Here is a 22,267-nt window from a genome sequence, read left to right as displayed (position 1 = left end):
CTGTGACCCCAGACAAGACAAGCCCCTCTTCTTCCTACTCCTCTTTCGCTCATTCAGTGTGAAGATGCTGACAATGAAGACCCTGATGACGATCCACTTCCACTTAAAGAACAGTAAAGATATGTCTCTTCTTTGGCCGGGCGCAGTGGCTCATACCTGTAATTCCAGTACTTTGGGAGGCCAAGGCAGGCGGATCATGAGGTTAAGAGATCAAGACCATCCTGGCCAACATGGTGAAACCCTGTCTCTACTAAAACTACAAAAAAAATTAGCTGGGCATGCTGGTGCACGCCTGTAGTCCCAGCTACTCAGGAAGCTGAGACGGAAGAATCGCTTGATCCCAGGAGGCGGAGGTTGCAGTGAGCCGAGATTGCGCCACTGCACTCCAGCCTGGAGATATAGTAAGACTCCAACTCAAAAAAAACAAAAACAAAAACAAAAACAAAAATATATTTCTCTTCTTTATAATTATCTTAATTTTATTTTCTCTAGCTTACTTCACTGTACAAATACAGCATATAATACATATAACATGCAAATTATGTGTAAAATTATGTGATAAATTATTAAATTATCAGTAAGGTTTCCAGTCAACAAGAGGCTATTAGCAGTTAAATTCTGGGAGAACCCAAAGTTATATGTCAATTTTGGACTATGGATGGGGAGGGGGCACCCCTAGCCCCCATGTTGTTGAAAGGTCACCTGTATAATATGCATTTGGTTATTTGCATATAGAATACTTCTGGAAACTGATAACATCATTTGCTCCCAAGGAAAGGAACTGTGTGGGTAAGGGTCAGGAGAGAGTGGTTACCTTGCAAATTTTATGTTATGATGTGTATCATATGAACAAATACAGCTTAAAATTATAATCTGGGCTGCATGTGGAAGGCTGGCCCTAGCTAAGGAGAGTGAAGCACAGAAATTTCCGGGTCGTCTCCAACTTTTCTGCCCGAGCAGGTCTGCAATGCTCCCTGGCTTTTCCCCACTGTGTGGAGGTGGCTTCAGGCCCCAGACTCCCCCCTCTCCTAGGAAGTCGGCTAATTTGCTTCCCCTGAGGGAACAAAGCCTGAGCCATATGAGTTTTTAACCCCTTCTTGCAGCCCAAGCACCGGCCTAAGTTGAAAATGTCACACATTAAAAAATGGCACAGCCCTGAGGTTTTTGGGCCCAGGACACAAACTCCATTGCTAGGCAGGGCATGCAAGGCAGTGAGGTGCCCAAGTGTCACAGAAACTGAAGCTGGGATGGGAGGGTGGACAGCCTCTGCTTTGGGCAAGGGTCAGAGGCTATGGAGATGCGTCCAAGTGGCAGAATCTGCTCAGCTCTTGCCAACTGTTGTCAAGCCCTTCTGAAGAGTCCGGTGTGGTTGGATTGTATAACAACTCAAGGGAGGCTGAAAATTGAAATTTTTATGCAAAGTGTCTGCTTTTCTTTTTATTTTCTTTCTTTTTTTTTTTTTGAGATGGAGTCTTGCTCTTGTTGCCCAGGCTGGAGTGCAGTGGTGTGATCTCGGCTCATTGCAGCCTCCACCTCCCAAGTTCAAGCAATTCTCCTGCCTCAGCCTCCCGAGAAGCTGGGATTACAGGCATGCACCACCACACCCTGCTAATTTTGTATTTTTAGTAGAGACGGGATTTCTTCATGTTGGCCAGGCTGGTCTCAAACTCCCAACCTCAGGTGATCTGCCTGCCTTGGCCTCCCAAAGTGCTGGGATTACAGGCGTGAGCCACCACGTCCAACCAAGTATCTCCATTTTTCAGTGTTGGCAATTAATTCAAGGTTAAATACAGTAATAATAAAAACAATAACCCCATGTAGGCCCAACAAACTCTTCTGCCAGCAAAGTCGGGCCCGTGGACCTCCAGTTGTGACCTCTGTATCAGAGGGCTCCCAGGTGCCTCGAAGTAAATCTAGCGCACACCCCCTTCCCTGGCTGCCAGGGCACAGACCCCAGTCACAGTCTGGGAAGAAGTCCCCAGCAAAAGAAGGAGCCTGACCTGTGGTTAAGGCAAGGGCTGAGGTCCCCAACAGCCTTGAGGGAAACACGACTCAGCAGAAGGTTCAGGGGCAGGAATGATGTGGAGGACCCCGGAAAGGACAGGGGTGCACCAAATTCTCCCAAGGATAATCCCTTCTTCTCTTTCTCCTTTTCTTTTTTTGAGATGAAGTCTTGCTCTGTCACCAGGCTGGAGTGCAGTGGTGTAATCTCAGCTCACTGCAACCTCTTTTTCCCTGGCTCAAGTGATTCTCCTGCCTCAGCCTCTAGTGTAGCTAGGATTACAGGTGCACACCACCACCCCTGGCTAGATTTTGTATTTTAGTAGAGATGGGATTTTATCATGTTGGCCAGACTGGTCTCAAACCCCTGACCCCAAGTGATCCACCCACCTTGGCCTCCCAAAGTGCTGGGATTACAGGCCTAAGCCACTGTGCCTGGCCTCTTTCTCCTTTTCGAAATGTGTAACTTCTAAGTATACATTATCCATCTAAGATTCCTGACCAGGGCATAGTGGCTCACATCTGTAATCCCAGCACTTTGGGAAGCCAAGGTGGGAAGATTGCTTGAGCTCAGGAGTTTGAGACCAGCCTGGGCAACATGGCACGACCTTGTCTCTTCAAAAAATAAAAAAACAAAACTAACCAGGCATGGTGGCACATGCCTATAGTCCCAGCTACTTCGGAGGCTGAAGCAGGAGGATCGCTTGAGCCTGGGAGGTTGAGGCTGCATTGAGTTATGATCATATCACTACACTCCAGCCTGGGTTAAAAAAAAATCCTGTCAAAAATATTTAATGTAATTATGAGTGGGGAAAACCAATATAGTTTTTTTTTTTTTTTTTTTTTTAAGGCACCCTGTACAAAAACAGCTTCCTGAATTCTAAAAAATTAGCAGTGTGATGGATTAAAAAAACAAAGGCTAGATGAAGATCAGCTGGGGCTGGAGAGTTTTCTCACAGGCCTCAGCAGCCTGAGAGAAGGGAGGGCCGGTTCTCGAGGCCAGCTTCAGAAAACTGTCTCCCCAAGCCTTGGTTTCAGGCTACATCCCCAAGGTGTGTCCAGAGACAAGTCTCCTCCCTGTGCTTCCACAACCCACTGCCAAGCAGGCAATCATGAAAACAAGGGATGGATTTCAAAAGTGCACAGATTCCTTATTTTGTATTCCCGTTATTCTTATTTCAGCAAATCATGGTCATCATAGTCCACCTTTATTTTGCTTAATAATGCAGTCCATGAAAATTTCAATCAAATCTAGTGACAAATTAACTATGACATTAAAGTAAACTGGGCATTAGGAATGATGGAACGAGTAGATGTTTTGGTACTCAGAGGCGGGTCTGAATGCTTCTGGAATGCGCTGCCCTGCAGGTATCTCTCTCCTTTCCCTCCTCTTTTCCCACCCAAACTACTCTTAGCCTTGACCTCTTGTTGGGGAAACATTTCCCTACAAAGAAAGAACTTCCCTATGTCAGGAAGAGGCTTGGCCAAAGGTGGGCAGGCAGGAAGGGAAACGGGTCTTGCCCAGCCTTGTCCCCCAGAATCTTCCCGAGGTGACCTACCCTCAGAGTGAAGATGCTACCGCCCACCCTAGGAGGCCTGTGCAGACAGACCCTGCAGACAGACCCTGCTAACCAGAAAGGGAGATGGTACCAAGGACAGCACCTTCAATGACGCATCCTGGCTGGCTCCAAGCCAACCATCTAAAAGGCTGTGGAAGTACTGAGGACGGCTGAGACCCGCCTACGTACTACTTAGTCCCCTTCCTGTCCCAGAGTCGAGGATGAGCATGCCCCAGAGTCACCTAGAGGACATGGGTGTCTGGGTCCCCCTGCCCCAGCGTCTGCTTCAGGAGCTCTGGATGGGGTTGGAGCTCTCAAGTGATGCTGAAGGTCTGGGGACCAACACTTAGAGAACCAGCATTCGCGATTCATTCAGCAGGGACGGGGCAGCCCCTGGGAAAGACCTTGTGCCCATCACAATGGAAGACACAAAGATGAACAAGCCACAGAGCCCTGCTCTTAAGATCCTACATGGCAAGTGAGCAAAGGCATGAACAGACACTTTTCTCTACTTTTCTTTTCTTTTTTTTTTTTTTTGAGACAAAGTTTTGCTCTTGTTGCCAGGCTGGAGTGCCATGGTGCGTACTCAGCTCACTGCAACCTCTGCCTCCCGGATTCAAGCGATTCTCCTGCCTCAGCCTCCAGAGTAGCTGGGATTACAGGCACGCACCACCATGCCTGGCTAATTTTTTATATTTTTAGTAGAGATGGGGGTTTCACCATGTTAGCCAGGCTGGTCTTGAACTCCTGACCTTCAGGTGATCCACCCGCCTCAGCGTCCCAAAGTGTTGGGATTACAGGTGCTCAGCCCAGACACTTTTCAAAAGAAGACATATATGTAGCCAACAAGCATATGCAAAAATGCTCATCACTGCTAATCATTGAAGAAAGGCAAATGAAAACCGCAATGAGATACCATTGCATGCCAATCAGAATGGCTGTAATTAAAAAGTCAAAAATAACAGGTGCTGGCGAGGCTGCAGAGACAAACGAACACTTATACATGGTTGGTGGGAGTGTAAATTAGTTCAACCATGCAGAAAGCAATGTGGTGACTCCTCAAATGACTAAAAACAGAACTATCATTTGACCCAGCAATCCCATTACTGGGTATATACCCAAAGGAATATAAATATTTCTTCATAAAGACACATGTACATGTATGTTCCCTGCAGCAGTATTCACCGTAGCAACAACATGGAATCAACTTAAATGCTCATCAACAATAGACTGGATAAAGAAAATGTGGTACATAGACAGCGTGGAACACTATGCAGCCATTACAGAGAATAAGCAGCATGTCCTTCGCAGGGGCATGGATGCAGCTGGAGGCCGTTATCCTTAGCAAACTAAGGCAGGAACAGAAAACAGATTGGAGCTGAAGAGTAAAGGCAGCAGGATGTGGGGACTCAGTAAGGACTCATCACCCTGCTGCTTCTGCCACTCCTTGAGGACACCAGTCCTCAGAAGGAGCCCCGAGGTGCCTGCCACCATCTCTGTCCTCTCTGGTTTTGGGATTTCTCCCTTCCAGGAAGCCCACTGGGATTTCTCCAAATCCTCACTCCTACAGGGGAGCCCTGACTCAGGCACCCTCCTTAGGGGTTTGCATGTATCCTCATTTCTTCTTTCCAGCAACTCCACAGGGAAAGAAAAGCAGCCTCATCGTACACGAGGACACCGAGGATCACAGAAGCTAAGGGTCCAAATCCAGATCCAGCTGACTGCAGAGTTCAAGCCTCAACCACAAGGCTATGTGATGGGCTATTTGCTTGTCCACTTCCCATTCGAACATCCGTCGAAACACTGCTCAGTGCCACGTGTTATGCCAGATCTTCCCAGCAATCTGCATGCGTACATTTATAATGATATTTCTCATGATGGTTTATTTAAAGTTTCTCCTCCTTGCCAGACAGCCTGCTCTACAAGGGGATGCAGATCATCTTTTCCCTGTAGTTTCTTTCCTCACTGGTACAGTGTTGGGCCCTCCACGTGTTGGGCAGAGCAGGTGCAACGGCCCCAGTCCTAGCAGCCCTTGCCCGTGTCCTGTGCCCTTACATGGCTCCCGGACTCTGCAGGGAGCCCACATGTTTGCTGATAGCAATACTGGAACCACCGGGTGCGATGGCAGTGAGGAGACTGCCCAGTGCCTTTGGGGCTGTGCTTGCAATAAAGAAAGAGTTTCCTGGAAAGGCAGTCGGCTGGGTGCTCAGGAGATGTTTCTTGGTGTAATGGTGGAGGCTAGGGATGTAAGGCATAGTGTCTGCTCTCAAGAGTTTCATAAATAAGTCACTGTAATTCTTTGGGATAAATCTACCAAAGAGTAAGCCTGAGGTGCTGAGGTTACTGGGACTAAGGACTCAGGGGAGGAATCTTAGAGGTGGTGAGATTTAGGTAGTAATAGTAGGGCCCAGGCAGACAGAGGGGTGGGAAGGTGAAGGGTACTGCAGGAAGGAAAAGGACCCAGGATGTGAGGATATGCCCCACAGGTGGGGACCATGTTGCTCAGTTTGGCTGGGGCTCAGAGTCAGGGAGTAGACAAGCCTGAGGTGAGAGGGCGCCTTGCTGGGGTGCCAAGGTCTGTCCTGAAGGTAGCAGGACAGTGGGAACTACAGAAGCGCCTTGCAGGAGAGTAGCGATTCATCAGGTTACTGTCTGGGACGAGCACCCCCACGGCAGCACAGAGGACACACTGGAGGGAGAACCTGACTGTGGCCACCAGGGAAGTCTGCAGTGATGGGGGGTGGGGGAGGGTCATGATAGCAGCTGGGAACAGCACAGTCAATAGGGGATTAAAAGAACCTGGGATACCCTACAGGGAGCCTTGGCAGCACCGTGAAGTTAATATGGTGATGCCCATCCTGGGGCAATTTTGCCCCCACCCCAGGAACATCTAGCAATGTGGAGACATTTTTGGTTGTCACGGCTGGGTGGGGCCCGGGGTGGATGCAACTAGCCTCTTGTAGGTAGGGGCCGGGGAAGCTGATAAATATCTACAATGCATAGGATAGTCTGCCACAAAAAAGTGCCATTCAACACCAAATGTCAATGGTGCTGAGGTTGAGAAACACTGTTGACTGGCCTGGGTGGAGAGGAAGTGTGTCTCCATCCACTGGGATGGAAGATGGGGGAACAGTCCCTTCAGAGAGAGGGAGGCAGTGGCAGCAAAGGGGCGTGGTCAGAGCTGTGTGTGTACAGATGTCCTGGAGGCAACTGGAGCCTCGATGTTTATCTGCAATGGTCTAGTGCAAGCTCATCATGCACAGATGAGGAAACTGAGGCACAGAGCGTTTAACTCTCTAGCTCACTATAAGTGGCAGAGGAGGGTCTAGAACCAGCGTCCTAATTCCTGGGCCACCACTTTTCTCCAGACCTCAAAGTAAAGGCTCCTATGTCCCTGGATCAGAAGGGCTGGGAGGGCCACACAGCTCCGTCCTGCGGTGCTCCAAAGCCCAAGGTGGGAAGAGAAGGTGGGACAGGACTTTCCACGTGTGGATTCCTGTCCTCCCCTGGGCGACATTTTCCATATGGTTAATACAAGGGTCCAGCTACACCTCTGGAAAGACCCCGTTCTCTTCCCAAGGCCTCCCAGGCACAGCAGGAACCTCACTGTCACTTTCTGTTTGTTCAACAAAAGCGAATAATGTGGCAGCCACAGTTCTCAGTGCTTTACATGTATTAGCTCATTTAATCCTCACAACAGCCCCACAAGGCAGGTGCTATGATCATCTCCATTTTACAGATGAGGAAACTGAGGCACAGAGAGGCTAAGTCACTTATGCAAGATCATACAGATTGTGCACGGAATAGTGGACCCTGGGTCTGAACCCAGGCAAGCTGGCTCTCATCTAGGCTCTTAGTCTCTGTCATGCTCAGCCTTTCCAACACACTGAAGTGTGAATGTGCCAGGTCCCCACCCAGGGCAGGGGCTCAAAAAGGAAGGGTGCTCAAGAGGGAGCCAGCGGGGGGGGCATGTCTCCCCACACGTACTGCTCAGGGCAAGTTCCAGCAGGCAGTCCCACTCTGACTTCTTCTAAGACTACCGTCCTCAATCAGCTGCCTCTTCAGTCTTGTATCAACTCTGTTTTCCCGACCTCTCAGGGAAATGGAGTAACACCCCCACCCCTCCCCAACTGCTGGGGTCCACTGTACAGCTGGGGTCCCTGCCAGGGCTTCTCTGCATGGGAGCAGCCAGAACCACAAGGGCTGCCTCCCAGAAGCTCTCTGAGGGGTGCGCAGGAGGACACAGAAGCCAGAAAACCACCTGGTCATGGTGTGATAGCCGCTGAACACACGTGCGACCCACCCAAGGGATCTGACATAGGGAAGCCCCAAGGCACCCCCCTTCCCTCGAGTCCTGGTCCCACAGGAGCCTGTGGGGAGCAGAGGCCACAGCTCCTTGAACGGCCTGTTTGACCAGCTTGCCTGCAGCAGAGAAGGGAAGACAGGGGTTTGACAACCCAGGGCTCAAGCCAACAGGCTCTGAATTTTCTCCCAGAGGAAAGCTGATCTGGGAGGGTATGGGAGAGGAAAAAGTCAGCCCTGGAGCTCGTGGAACAGAAACAACACTACCCCAAGTGTTCACCTCCAGCCCCCTAGCTCCCACCCAGGGTTCTGTGGCTATGCTGGGAAGTCCTGAAGCTGAGGATCACAGGAGTCCCCAGATTCCTCTTTCCAGGTGAGCGTGTGGCCGGGTGGCTTTGTTGTCATCATTTCTGAAACCCTCTAGATTCAGATGCGTTCATGCTTGTGCCAAGGGCTGTGAGCTGCCGTGAGCACCCGTCACTCCCAATCAAACAGCACGCTCCACCTGCCAGCCCGCAGTGGAGACAGCGGAAATAAGACCCAGCGAGGCTGCCAGCCCCTGCCTGCTGCTGTCAGGGAGCCCACATATCTGTCCCCTGAAAACTAGCTCCAGGCTATGGGCAGAGAAGCAGGAGCTTCAGAATCCAGCTTCATTCTTGCTCCAGACCCACCACCGTTTGCTGCCCATTCCTGGAAATTTCTGCTTTGTGGATCAGATAGCATGGGAAGTAGCTCACTTCATCCCTGCACATTATGGACAGGGAAGTTCACGTCCCAGCCTCCTGAGACCTGAGCCATCCCTTTACCCTGAGCATCTCCTTCTTGGGAAATGATGAACTCTGGAGGATCAGAACCCAGGGGAAGAGGCTGGGCGTGGGAGAGCAGTATTGTGTGGAAGGGAAAGGGCACCAAGGCCTGGAGACACGTGGACCAAGGCCAAGGCCAGGTGGTACACTGGGAGATGTCCTGGGCTGGCAGTCAGCAGACCTGGGTTCAAGTTCTGGGCTCTACTCTAAACTTGTTTTGTGACCTTTGATCAGTCCCTCCTTTGCTCAGTTTCCTTGGCAAAAAATTCTCCAAGGCATGAGTGTTTACTTAAAACCTCTGGGGGCACTGGTTCAAAGGCAGACTCTCCAGTCTGTCTCCAGAGAGAACAACTGTCGGTCTGGGATTCCATCCAGGAATCTGCATTTTAAACAAAGGTCTTGGAGGCTTCAGAATACACTTTGCAGACTCCCTCATGAGAAGTAATGATATGGATCAGCAGGAAGGAACAGGGAAGGCAGGGATGGACAAGGTGTAGGGTCCCTCTCAACCCACTCTGACCACACCCGAAGCTCCGGCTGCGAGATGGAGCCCAGCAGGTGCCCCACCCCATGGCCTGGACACCATCACTAAGCGCCTTTAAGGCAACCCTCCATGACATAACACTATACTTTTCATTTTGCATTTTTGTTTTTCTTCTAGAATTCAAATATGCCTCCCACTCCCACCCCCACTCTTGCGCCTCCCTCTCCTTTTTATGTATTTCAGAAGACTTTGGAGAGCTCCAGCTGTGCCCCAGCATTCTGGGGCATTTTGTGACAATCTGAAGATGGGCACTGCACCCTCTGGAACTCTGCACCTGGGCCTGCCCACACCCCCTCCCCACCAGCTCTATCAGCTCCACCAGTAATGGGGAGGCTGCTGCTACCCCCCAGTCCAAGCAGGCTGAGCCATTCTGACCAGCCTTTGGAGGCACCCTCCATCAGCACAGGGCGTCCAAAGGAGCTCATGACACAAGGTACCCAAGCAGATTCAGAAGTGGCACTGTGGTGGGTAAGGGCATAGATTTCAAATCCTGATGCTTCCCACTAGGTGACCGTGAGCAAGGTGCTGCTCTGTGTCTCAGTTTCCTCATCTGTAAACAGGGTGATGATAGTGGGTACAGAGCACTTACTATGTGCAGGCTGTTTCTAAGTGCTTTCCATGGATGGACCTATTTAGTCCCTACACCATCCCTAAAGCACAGACCACCCTCCATTTCCCCACTTTATAGATATTGACTGAGACGGGAAGAAATCAAGAAACTTACCCCCAGCTGCTGCACAGTCATTCATATAACTGACTCTCCGGCTTCAGAGCCCACATTCGTCATCGCTATACTATACTGATTCTATGACTCACACTTCATATAGCTAACGGACAATTAAATGAGCCACTTGGATCACTACTTGTACATAATAAATGCACACAAACATAGCAGCAATTGTTATTGTTAATTGTTTACCTAAACTTTTTCTCCCAAAGCAGGATGTGCAGCCTGGGTGAAGCAGGGAAATGCACCTATTCTTGGTTTTGTCTCTACAAGGGTGGTCAGAATGGCTCAGAGCTGTGTGAGTTGGAGTCTAAGAGAGAGATTCCCTGTTCGCTGCTCTCCTGCACTTGTGCCAAAATAGCAAACCTGGGACCACACTTCTCAGGTCTGTGCCCATCAGGGCACAATGATGTCTAGCCCCACTTGCCCCAAGCACAGGGCTGAGGAGTGGAGGTGGGGCGTGGGGCTCCCCCTCATCTCCGCATAGGGACTTGGCGGGCACCATGAAGTGCCCTGGGAGGCAGTCTGGCCACTCTAGGCAGAAGCTGACTGCTCTCATCAGGAATTCCTAGGAACTCTATTCTTAGAGCTTTTTTTTTTCCTAGGAACTCTATTCTCTCTTGCTTTTAACTTTGACATCTTCCAGAAGTTACCCCGCACAAAAGCAACCCTGCCGCGGCTGTAATTTACACATCACATCACTTGAGCTGAGTGCAGTCCACCCCCTTCAACCCACTCCCGCATGCGTACCTTCCCCTCCTGCCCTGAAAAAATGGCTTCTGCATCATCCCAGCCACCCTCCTTCCACTTGTTCACCAGGAGAGAAGTGAAATGTGAAATTGACAGAAGAAGGGGAGGTGGGAGGGGGGGCGTGGATGAGGAACTTCAGCGAAATCCCAGCTTTGGAACTTCCCCCTTTCCAGGCTGGGCATCACTTCTGCTTGGCGGTCCACATCGCCATGGCAACAGCCCAGCCACATGCCCCAGTTCACAGCCCAACCTTAGGAGCACCCCTTGGGAGCTACTTACTGTGATGGTGTTTTCCTTGCTCTGCCTTTTGCTTGGTGATGAGGATCCCAGGTTCTGGGGAGACAGGCAAGAAACATCGTCAAAGCTGTTCTCCATATTGGACATTTTTTCCCCCCATTCAGGTTCCCTGAGAGTGGAGGCGCTGGGGAAGTTCAGGGATGCTCAGCCTGCTGCCAACTCCTAAGTCACCATATTCTGGGCCAGGGCAGGCAGGGGTCTCCCTGACCCCACGCGGTTCCCACGCCCAGCTCTCAGGCTGAAGGCGAATTCAGGAAGCCTCCTGCACAGGCTCTGAGAGAACTGCTCCAAAGCAGGTCTCCCCTCCTCTTCTCTCAGTCTGCGATTTGGGGAGTTAACCCTTCCGCCGCCCTCTGCTGGTGAATGTTCCGTGGGCCGCTTGCTGCCTGAAGCCGCGGAATCCACTGGGGAGAAGAGAGTTAAGGCCACCACCTCCTGGCACTGAAGACTCAGCACGCGACATTTTATTCTGAAAACCCCCGGGTCCAAAACATCAAACCCAAATACACATGATGTACACTGGGGCGCTGCTGGGTCACCTCCCCGACTCGCCGCTCCCCCAACCCCGTGAGCCAGGAGGGATTTCTCAGCCAAGCCGACTTTCAGCTTCCATTCAGTCTTTAGATTGCCTTTTGACGTCTTCCATCACCAGCAAGAAAACCAGAGTCCCAAGTACCTCTGAGCCCTGGGGTCCTCAGCAGATTGCCAAAGTCCTGGGATCTTTCTGGTAGAGAAAATTAAGGACTGCCAGCGTAAGAGGCCCCATGTGTCCTAATATCCTACAACTGTAAAGAGAATATTTGATTCCAGTTCTCTATTGTTCTATTAGCAATTACGCTAGGGGTTCAATACCAGAGATCCCCAAGCAGGACCTAGGGTATCTTCTGTCCTGAGCCACAGAGCAATCTGGAAAGCAGGCTTCCCCCTCAGGCACTGCAGGTGGCCATCACACGTGTGCCCCAGGACTTGTGCACAGCCTTACTCTTTTCCTTTTTTTAAGGGGGAGTCTTACTCTGTCACCCAGGCTGGAGTGCAGTGGTGTGATCTCAGCTCACTGCAACCTCTGCCTCCCAGGTTCAAGCAATTCTCCTGCCTCAGCCACTTGAGTAGCTGGGCTTACAGGTGCCTGCCAGCACACTAGGCTAATTTTTGTAATTTTAGTAGAGACAGGGTTTCACCACGTTGGCCGGGCTGGTCTCAAACTCTTGACCTCACGCGATCCACCCACCTCAGCCTCCCAAAGTGCTGGGATTCCAGGTGTGAGCCACCGCAACCAGCCTGGCCTTACTCTTTCGTTGGTAGAATGTAGGGAAGTGGCTGTCACTTTATAGATAAAGGCCGGAGAAAGCAAGTCTTCTCCAACAAGAGGGAAACAATAGCTCGGGGTGGAGGGCACCCTGCACCCCCAGGCCAGCACAACCCTGGACACCTGGCCGAAGGACCATCTACAGGTGAGGGCCAGCCTTTGCCTCAGAAACACATCAGCAATTTAGGCAAACCAGGGAGCTTGACTGTGTCCCTGCTAAGGTCTCATTCCCTTATTCCCATACAGTTGTTCTCGGGTTCCTAATTAAAGTCACCTCAGGAAAACTGATATCCTTAGGGTGCCTAGCAAAAAGGAACCTTATAGAGCAACAGTTTCACAGACAAGACAACGATTACCAGCCTTCAGACCCTGGCCCGAGAATCTGACTTCTTTGAGCCTCAATTTCTTCATCTGTAAAATGGATAGGTTATCTCTGGTCCTCAAGCTTTGAGGTGCATCAGAATCAATGGAGAAAAGTGTCCAAAATACAGTCCCAGCTGCTGGGCCTGATCCAGAGGGTCCCAGGTGGCACCGGCATCTCTGATTTGCAGAATCTGTGGACCTCACTCGGAGGCACACAGATGTGATCTACTCTGTGGTTCACTGAGGTCCCTCTGTTTAGGGCAACTCCTCTAGCGACCCCAACAGGCTCCCAGCCAGAGTCAACTTTATGGCCAACTACAGCTTCCACAGACATTTTTAATGCATCATCTTATCCAGCTGGCCCACCCTATACCTTCCCAAGGTGTCAGCTCTGCCAATTTTGGCAACGTAACAAAACTGCTGAAGGAGGAAGGCAGACAGAGGCTACATGGGAGGAGGTATCGGTCACCAAGGAGAAGAGACAGGAATAGGAGTCTCTCTCTCCACAGGTTCATTCATGTACAGACACTAGCCAAGCAAATACCTGTCAGGAAGGGGAAAGGGTAGCCTCTGGGATGGATTCTGCCGTCTGTAGGAGTCTGCCTTGCTGTCATGGACACATTACCACCATCACCACCATGCTCCCACTGCAGCCCCCCACCATATACCAGCACTCCAGCAGCCTTGGCAACAGCCTTCGAGTCTACCTATCGATGATGATGAAGTTGGTGATGGGGAGCTAAGAGGGGAGAAGTGGCTGGGCGCAGTTGCTGTAATCCTGGGAGGCCGAGGCAGGGGGGTCGTGAGGTCAGCAGATCAAGACCATCCTGGCCAACATGGTGAAAACCCGTCTTTACTAAAAATGCAAAAATTAGACGGATGTGGTGGTATGCACCTGTAGTCTCAGCTACATAGGAGGCTGAGGCAGGAGAATCGCTTGAACCCAGGAGAAGGAGGTTGCAGTGAGCCAAGATCGTGCCACTGTACTCCAACCTGGGCGACAGAGCGAGACTCTGTCACAAAAAAAAAAAAAAAAAAAAAGAGGGGAGAGGCAATGCAAGAGCTACTGCCTATGAGTGCTTGCTCATTACGGCAGGCTCCAGGTTAGCTGTCTGACATATTTAATCTCATTTCATCCTTACAACCCCAGCAAATGAAAGGACATCAACTCCATTTTACAGATCATGAAATTGGGGCTTGCAGAAGCAAAACTGTCCAGGGTCACAAGGCTAGTAAACAGAGAAGTGGAAATTAGAACCCAAGCCTGCACAGCTCTTCCCTCTATCTTCCGCCATCTCTCCACTTTGAGACCCAAGACAGTATCTTGTTTTCCATGTCTTTGCAGGAGGGCAAAAAAGATTTCCATCAACCACAAACATGTATTTTGGGACCACTGTGTATAAATCTCTGCAGAATAAGGATCGACACAGAGGTCACACCTCCTCCCTATAACTTGGCTAGGATAGGAACACAAGTAATGGCATTGAGAGTGGGTGTTCCCTGTGTGGGTGTCGGCACCTTCTCTGGTCTCTGCTGTATTAGCCGTGCTTCACTTTAACCCCTGAGGACCATGGTAGGTCATAGGCAATCTCAGGCTCTGCCTGTGCTGCTGCTAACCTGTGCCTACTACTTCAACTTCGTATACATATCACATGCATGCATCATACACACACACACACACACACACACACACACACACACACGACACACATACTCGCATAATGCTCCACTGAAAGGGCCCAGAAGGAATGACATCTCATCACAGTGACAACACCTACTAGCTAGAAAATGGTTTCCAAATATTACCACAAGCTCCTTGGTACTAATTCCAAATGCAAGGTATTTGGAATATCCTCTACTCCCGAGAGGTAAGAAAGTATTCAAAGAATAATGGAGAGATCACAAAAGAACATAAACAGCTTAAAGGGGCTCCCACAGGCCGAATCTGGGACGATTTGAGCACAACTAGGAATGAATGGCTACGACTAACTCCAAAGGGGAAGGAAGAGAACATTGCTTTCAGAAGAATGCCAGTAAACAATGTACAAGAAACTGGACGACCACCAACTGCAAACCCCAGTGTCCAAGAGGATTCAGGCCATGATCCTCATGGATGCTCAAAGCAGCGGATGGAAAGATCGTCAGGGCACAGGACAGTCACAGGGTCTCACACCGGCACCTCAGAGATGACTGACAAATTAGAAAGGGAAAATGCAAATTCCCCTGCAAGAAGGAATCTGGCAGTCACCACCTTAACCAAGAGTTCAAATGGAGCCTCGTGAGTAGAGCGCTAACCTGGGTGGCTGAGCCTCGAATGCAGTTAAGAACTCCACATGCCCTGACCAGTATTCTTGCCCAAACTGCAGAACCTGAACCTAAGCATAAGAGAACAGTCAGATCAAGAATGTAGGTTATTCTGCAAGACGACTGATCTGGACTTCTCAAAAATAAATTGTCAAGGTGATGAAAAACAAAATAAAAAAGGCCTAAGAGATTGAGTGTAGATGCAAAGAGACTGATGGAACAACTCGGATGAAACGTTCTATCTGTACAACAGAATATTACTCAGCCACAAAAAGGAATGGCATGTTGCTCCATGCCGTGATGTGAATGAACCTTGGAATTCTAGGTGAAAGAGGTCAGACGCAAAAGACCACAGAGAGTATGATGCCATTTACACGAAATGTCCAGAAGAGGCAAACCCATAGAGTTAGAAAGTAGATTAAAGGCTGCCTAAGTCTTCAGGGGATTCTATTTGGGGTAATGAAAATGTTCTAAAATTTATTTGATGATGTAAATATACTAAAAACCGCTGAATTGTACATTTTAAGTGGATGAATTGTATGGTTAATGTGAATTATGGCTCAATAAAGCAGTTTTAAATATAGAGAGGGAGAAACTAAAGAGACACAGCAACCAATGTATCTGTGTGTGAACTTAAATGGATCCTGGACTGGGGAGAAAAGCAGCTGTAAAAGGGATCTGGGGGCCAGGTGTGGTGGCGCACGCCTGTAATCCTAGTGCTTTGAGAGGTTTAGGTGGGAGGATCACATGAGCCCACGAGTTTTAGGATGCACGAGCTATAATGGTGTCACTGTACTGCAGCCTGAGTAACAAAGAAATACCTTCTCTTTTTTTTTTTTTTTTTTGAGACGGAGTTTTGCTCTTGTTACCCAGGCTGGAGTGCGATGGCATAATATCGGCTCACTGCAACCTCCACCTCCTGAGTTCAGGCAATTCTACTGCCTCAGCCTCCTGAGTAGCTGGGATTACAGGCACAGGCCACCATGCCCAGCTAATTTTTGTATTTTTAGTAGAGACGGGGTTTCACCATGTTGACCAGGATGGTCTTGATCTCTTGACCTCATGATCCACCCGCCTCGGCCTCCCAAAGTGCTGGGATTACAGGCTTGAGCCACCGCGCCCGGCCCAGAAATACCTTCTCTTAAAAAAAAGAAAAAAAAAGGCATTTTTTGAGACAATTGAGGAATCTGGAGCATATATATCAGGTGGTATTACTGAATTAATGTTTTCTTAAATATGATAATGGTATCATCATTATGTCTTCCCCCTGGAAGATATATTCTGAAATATTTGCATTTAAAACAGTAAGTCAGGAATTTGCCTTAAAATAATCTGGATGGTAGGGGGCAAGGGGATTAGGGGGAGGGGACAGGAGCACACATGAATCAAGATCAGCCAAAGGCCAATAATCGTTGGGCTTAATTAACAGATCTGTGGTACTTTATTATCTATTCCTTCTACTTTTGTACAGGTTTGCAAATGCCTGTAATAAGAATTTTTGTTTTAAATTTCTTTTGCCTATGATTCTAGAGAACTCTTCTCCTCCATTTACTTTTTAAAGCCCTGCCCAGGGGTCGGGACACCCCACCTGGGCATCTCTGCATCACCCTGAGGCCTGGCAGGGGGTGATATCACACAGCAAGTGCTTGGTAAACTGGAGTGGGTCATTCACGAGGGATTCAGCAAGCCTTCCACTCCAAACGTCTTCTCAGCCCATTCCTCTCCCTGCAAATAATCTGGGTCCCATCCCTTCAGCAGGTGGGATCCCACACAAAACCCTGCAATGGCTTCCCAGTACAGTTAGGATACCAGCTGAGCTCCTCGTGGTAGACCTGTGCAGACTCCCCCAGCCTCATTTCCCACCCTCCCTACGCCCGCTAACTTAGTAAGCCACAGCCACACCGGGTCTCTATGGGTTCTTTAACAACACGGTTCCCCCATCCTGCCTCCAGGCATCCATGATGCTGCTCCCTCCCCTGGAAAGCTATTCTTTCCCCACCTCTCTGCCAAGCGAAACCCTTGCTCATCATTGCAGTCTTAGAATAGGTATCTTTTCTTAAGGTGTCCATTCCTGACATTTCCACCACCAGGCTAGATCCTCACCGCATCCACTTCCTCCAGCCCTTATCGCTGCTGAAATTGCATCATCATTTATCTACTCTTTCTCTCACACTAGCTATAAACCTTCATCGAGGCAGGGGCTAGAGATAACCCCTACGTTTCAGTGCCTGACAAAGACCTAAACTGCCTGATAAGAACACGTGTTACTGAATTATTGAGGTAGGTAGGAGGTGGTGGAGATTTAGCATCTCACCTCTTTCTCCACTTGAACTCCATGCTCCAGTGGGTCCCTTAAGTGTCCAAGCCCTTCATGCCACTCTCTTTCCTTTCTCCTGTGTCTAGAGGGTCTTCCTAGGAAGTTCATGAGAAGCCAGAACAATTGAAAGGTGGATCACAAAAAGGCCTAGGCACTGGTGGGTAGGAAGGAAGGGGACCCGCAAGGACATCATTTTGCAAAGGCAGCAAGAGTATTAGGCTTTGATCTAGAACCAGAAATATCATTTGATCCAGAGTCCCATTGCTGAGTATACCCAAAAGGAATATAAACCATCCTACTATAAAGACACATGCACATGTATGTTTACTGCAGCACTATTTACAATAGCAAAGACTTAGAACCAACCCAAATGCCCATCAATGATAGACTGGATAAAGAAAATGTGGCAAATATACACCATGGAATACTATGCAACCATAAAAAACGATGAGTTCATGTCCTTTGTAGGATGAAGCTGGAAGCCATCATTCTCAGCAAACACAAGAACAGAAAACCAAACACCACGTTCTGACTCATATGTGGGAGTCGAACACATGTACACAGTGAGGGGAACAGCACACACTGAGGCCTGTTGGGGGTGGGGGGCTCGGGGAGGGACAGCATTAGAACAAACGCCTAATGCATGCGGGCTTAAAACCTAGATGACAGGTTGATAGGTGCAGTAAACCACCATGGCACATGTATACCTATATAACAAACCTGCAGGCTCTTCACATGTATCCCAGAACTTCAAGTAAAAAAAGTTTTTTTTTTTTTTTTTTTTTTTTTTTTTTAAAGACAATTAGCCTTTGATCCCTTGCCACTGCCCGGCAATCTGGTGGGCTGCATTTATCCAGCCCCCAAGCCGACTGCCCCAGACCTGCAGAATTGAAACCTTCCACTGGGTGGCACCAGATCACCACCACCTGTGCCCACCCCCCCGCCCAGGTCTCCCAGGGCCCAGTGAAGGAACAGGGCAGGCACTCTCAGGAACCGTGGGGCACCCACTATCAGTCCTCCCCACAACACAGCATGGTGGGGACACGCTACTGGTGTCCGTAGAAACTGGGCCTGCCCTCCCCCTCCCCACAACATTCTAATCTTCCTGATCAGCTTGCTCAAGTAGGGGCAGCTACGCAGGGGGTGGAAAGAGATCTCAATGGGGCTTTGAGATCTGGGGCTTTCCAGTCTAGGTTTCGTCACAGTAACCCTGAACATGCCACTTTATCCACTCCACTCCCTGCAACTCGAGTGGGCACTCGTTCCTTTGCTCATTCATTCATTCATTTATTCATTGATGCTTAAGTGTAGTTATTACGAGTGGTAACTGACAGCCTGGGACGGTGAATCCACTCGTCTGCATGCTGGATTGTGGCCTAAACCTGGGGAACCCTTGGTGGGTAGTGCTCTCTGTAAACACCAAACCTCCTTAACCTCTTTCTATGTTTAACTCTTGGCACCTTTTTGGATAACCAGCCTGCAGGTTCACAAACCAGGACAAGTAGTAGCTAGCCGGGCATGGTGTCCTGTGCCAGCTACTCTGGAGGCTGAGGCGGGAGGACTGCTTGAGCCCAGGAGTTCCAAGCTGAGGCCACAGTGAGCTATGATTGCCTCTGTGAACAGCCTGTGCATTCCAGCACGGGCAGCACAGGAAGAACCTGTTTCCTAAATTTTTTTTTTTTTAACTGAAAAAAGTAGTAGCTTTTTATATCTAAATGTAACCCTTTCACAGCCTAAAAGAATAACATTCTACCTCCCGGTCCTGGGACTGGTGAACAGTGCACATTCACCTTCTCCATGTAACTGCATTCTTTATTTTTGTTATCTTGATGACACCTCAGCTCCCAAGGTTACCGCTCCAAAATCAGTGTGACTCAATCCACCTATCTTTAGGCAGCCACTGCCTACCCGGGCTCGAGTCTCCAGGGCTCTCCTCTCCTCAATTCCCCATATCGGTACCTACTATGTAGATTTTATTATTTTTAAAATAAAAAATTGTATCTGTCTTCTATACAAGCAAAATGTGTTCATTTTAGGCAATGTGAAAAATAGCAAGAGAAGCGTTAAGAAAACAGAATTACCCATGATCTTAGACCCAAGTTTCTCAACTTTGGCACAATTCATGTTTTCAAGTTGAGCAATTCTGTGCTGTGGTGTCCAGCACACTGGGGGAGACTTGGCATCATCCCTGGTGTCTACCCACTTGTTGCCAGTTCCACCCCTGCCCCGGGTGTGACAATCCAAGTGTCTCCAGACATTGTCAAATGTCCCCTGATCGATAGCCATGTTCTCAGACACAGAGCCACCATCGATTCTCCAGTTTATTTTTCTTCTAGTCCTTCTTCCTCACATAAGTATAGATTTCCTTCTCCCAAATAAGACTCACTATGTATATGCAATGTGTGTCCTACTTTTACTACTCTATATTATGTTGTGAGTACTTTCCCAAATCATTACATTCTCTTTAGAAGCATGCTTCCTCATGGCTGCATAGCATCACTGGCTAACCTCCAGCGCCATAATCCTGTTGACCCATCCCCTGTTGCGGGACAGTTAGGCTGGGTCCAGTGTTAAGGTGCTGTAAATAATGCTTGAATGAACAGCTTGCACATAAATAAGAACCCCTCAAGATACCCCAAGAACAGACACTAGAGGAGAAACCCCTGTGTCGATGGCTTATAATGCACACTGTTAAGTCAGCTTCTGAGATATCTGGTTAGACGAGTGTCCATTCTTTAAAATGGATGAGTAACAACTTCATAGTATTTCAGGGGTGATTATGGTCTATTAGGGATGAAAGTCATTCTTCCTCAAATTTTGAGGGTGGGGAGCTGTTTCTAATATTCTTCCTGATGATGCCGAGGGCAGCACCAGAGTTCTGTCGCTGTTGCTGAACCACATCAGAATAAAGGCTGACGTCTTCAGAAAGACTCTCAAGTCAGGAGACAAATAAGTTTCACTTCAAACAGGCTGACAGAATCTGTGTTGAGAAGGCAAGATGGGAGCTCAGCAGCAAGTACACAAAGCCAGGCTGATTCATGACGGGTGATGTGAGCAGCGGAGAGAAGGGGACTGACAAGCCAGCTGTGTGCTACTGACTGCCAGTCCACTGCTCAGGAGTGGTCTCACACCTACAGTGTCAGCATCACCTCGGGGCTGGCCGGAAACCCAGAACCTCAAGCCCTACCTTGGACCTCCTGGATCAGAATCTGCATTTCAACAAGAGGCCCAGCTCACTCTAAGTCCATCAAAACTTAACAAGTTCTGACCTACATGGAGGTCAAATTCTTTTCCAGAGTTAACTGAATTGGAGCCCAGCACTCAGCCCTCCTAAGAGAATAACCTAATAATGTTCCCCCAAATTAACACTCTTGTCCATGTTAGAGCTGAGTGTCACATTTCTGCTGATTATACTAACAGCCCACGGGGCCCCAGATGTTGCCAAATGTCCCCTGATTAAGAACCAGGGTCTTAGATGCAGACAGAACCACCATCCATACTCCAGTTTATTTTTCTTCTAGCCATTCTTCCTTATGGTAAGTATAGATTTCCTTCTTTCAGTGACTGATACCTAGAACCCACTACATACGCAGCTGCTGTCATCATCATCATCAACATTAGCATCAGGATCATCATCAGTGATCATGATTGTCATCATTTTCATTATTGGCCCCAGAGTTCTGGCATTTTAATGCCTGGAAAACGTTGCTAGAGTTTGGAAGCTTCATTAAGAACACCTTGATAATTCATGGGTAGATTAAATAAGGTGAGTCCTCAGTTTTTTAGGCACAGCTTAATGTAACTAGAAGAGCCATAAGAGTTGGCATCAAGGTCCAGGCTGACCAGTCAGTAATCTTGTGGGCCTGTGCAGGTCATATAACCGGTTGGACCTTGGCAACGTCATGCATAGCATGGGAATGTTACTGACGCCTAACTCACACGTCTGCTTAAGAATCAAGTGGGGGACACAGCCATTGCAGTACATTGAGCTCCATAGAGACAGCGCCGGGGCAAGTGAGAGCCGGACGGGCACTGGGCGACTCTGTGCCTCGCTGAGGAAAAATAACTAAACATGGGCAAAGGAGATCCTAAGAAGCCGAGAGGCAAAATGTCATCATATGCATTTTTTGTGCAAACTTGTCGGGAGGAGCATAAGAAGAAGCACCCAGATGCTTCAGTCAACTTCTCAGAGTTTTCTAAGAAGTGCTCAGAGAGGTGGAAGACCATGTCTGCTAAAGAGAAAGGAAAATTTGAAGATATGGCAAAGGCGGATAAGGCCCGTTATGAGAGAGAAATGAAAACTTATATTCCTCCTAAAGGGGAGACAAAAAAGAAGTTCAAGGATCCCAATGCACCCAAGAGGCCTCCTTCGGCCTTTTTCCTGTTCTGCTCTGAGTATCGCCCAAAAATCAAAGGAGAACATCCTGGCCTGTCCATTGGTGATGTTGCAAAGAAACTGGGAGAGATGTGGAATAACACTGCTGCAGATGACAAGCAGCCTTATGAAAAGAAGGCTGCGAAGCTGAAGGAAAAATATGAAAAGGATATTGCTGCATATCGAGCTAAAGGAAAGCCTGATGCAGCCAAAAAGGGAGTTGTCAAGGCTGAAAAAAGCAAGAAAAAGAAGGAAGAGGAAGAAGATGAGGAAGATGAAGAGGATGAGGAGGAAGAGGAAGATGAAGAAGATGAAGATGAAGAAGAAGATGATGATGATGAATAAGTTGGTTCTAGCGCAGTTTTGTTTTCTTGTCTATAAAGCATTTAACCCCCCTGTACACAACTCACTCCTTTTAAAGAAAAAAATTGAAATGTAAGGCTGTGTAAGATTTGTTTTTAAACTGTACAGTGTCTTTTTTTGTATAGTTAACACACTACCGAATGTGTCTTTAGATAGCCCTGTCCTGGTGGTATTTTCAATAGCCACTAACCTTGCCTGGTACAGTATGGGGGTTGTAAATTGGCATGGAAATTTAAAGCAGGTTCTTGTTGGT

At 48.6% G+C, this 22,267-nt stretch overlaps 2 protein-coding genes across 6 annotated transcripts in view; one reads left to right on the top strand and one right to left on the bottom strand.

The window, feature by feature from the left end:
- Positions 1-22,267, bottom strand: part of GAS7 (growth arrest specific 7) — a 280,976-nt gene that overhangs the window by 37,372 nt on the left and 221,337 nt on the right. For all 5 annotated transcript variants that reach the window (XM_012457599.2, XM_012457597.2, XM_012457595.2 and 2 more), the window contains one exon: positions 10,969-11,022. In XM_012457599.2, the coding sequence (XP_012313022.2) occupies positions 10,969-11,022 (54 nt within the window). The remainder of the gene's footprint in view (positions 1-10,968; positions 11,023-22,267) is intronic.
- LOC135275758 (high mobility group protein B1) lies at positions 21,249-22,090 on the top strand. The gene has a single exon (XM_064378311.1). It carries the CDS (start codon positions 21,349-21,351, stop codon positions 21,994-21,996), a length of 648 nt encoding a protein of 215 aa, XP_064234381.1. The 5' UTR covers positions 21,249-21,348; the 3' UTR covers positions 21,997-22,090.

The sequence above is a fragment of the Aotus nancymaae genome, unplaced genomic scaffold, assembly GCF_030222135.1.
Source record: "Aotus nancymaae isolate 86718 unplaced genomic scaffold, 86718_ANA_hifiasm-v0.15.2.pri h1tg000018l, whole genome shotgun sequence".
NCBI classification, from domain to species: Eukaryota; Metazoa; Chordata; class Mammalia; order Primates; family Aotidae; genus Aotus; species Aotus nancymaae.
This window is presented reverse-complemented; position numbering and strand designations above follow the sequence as displayed.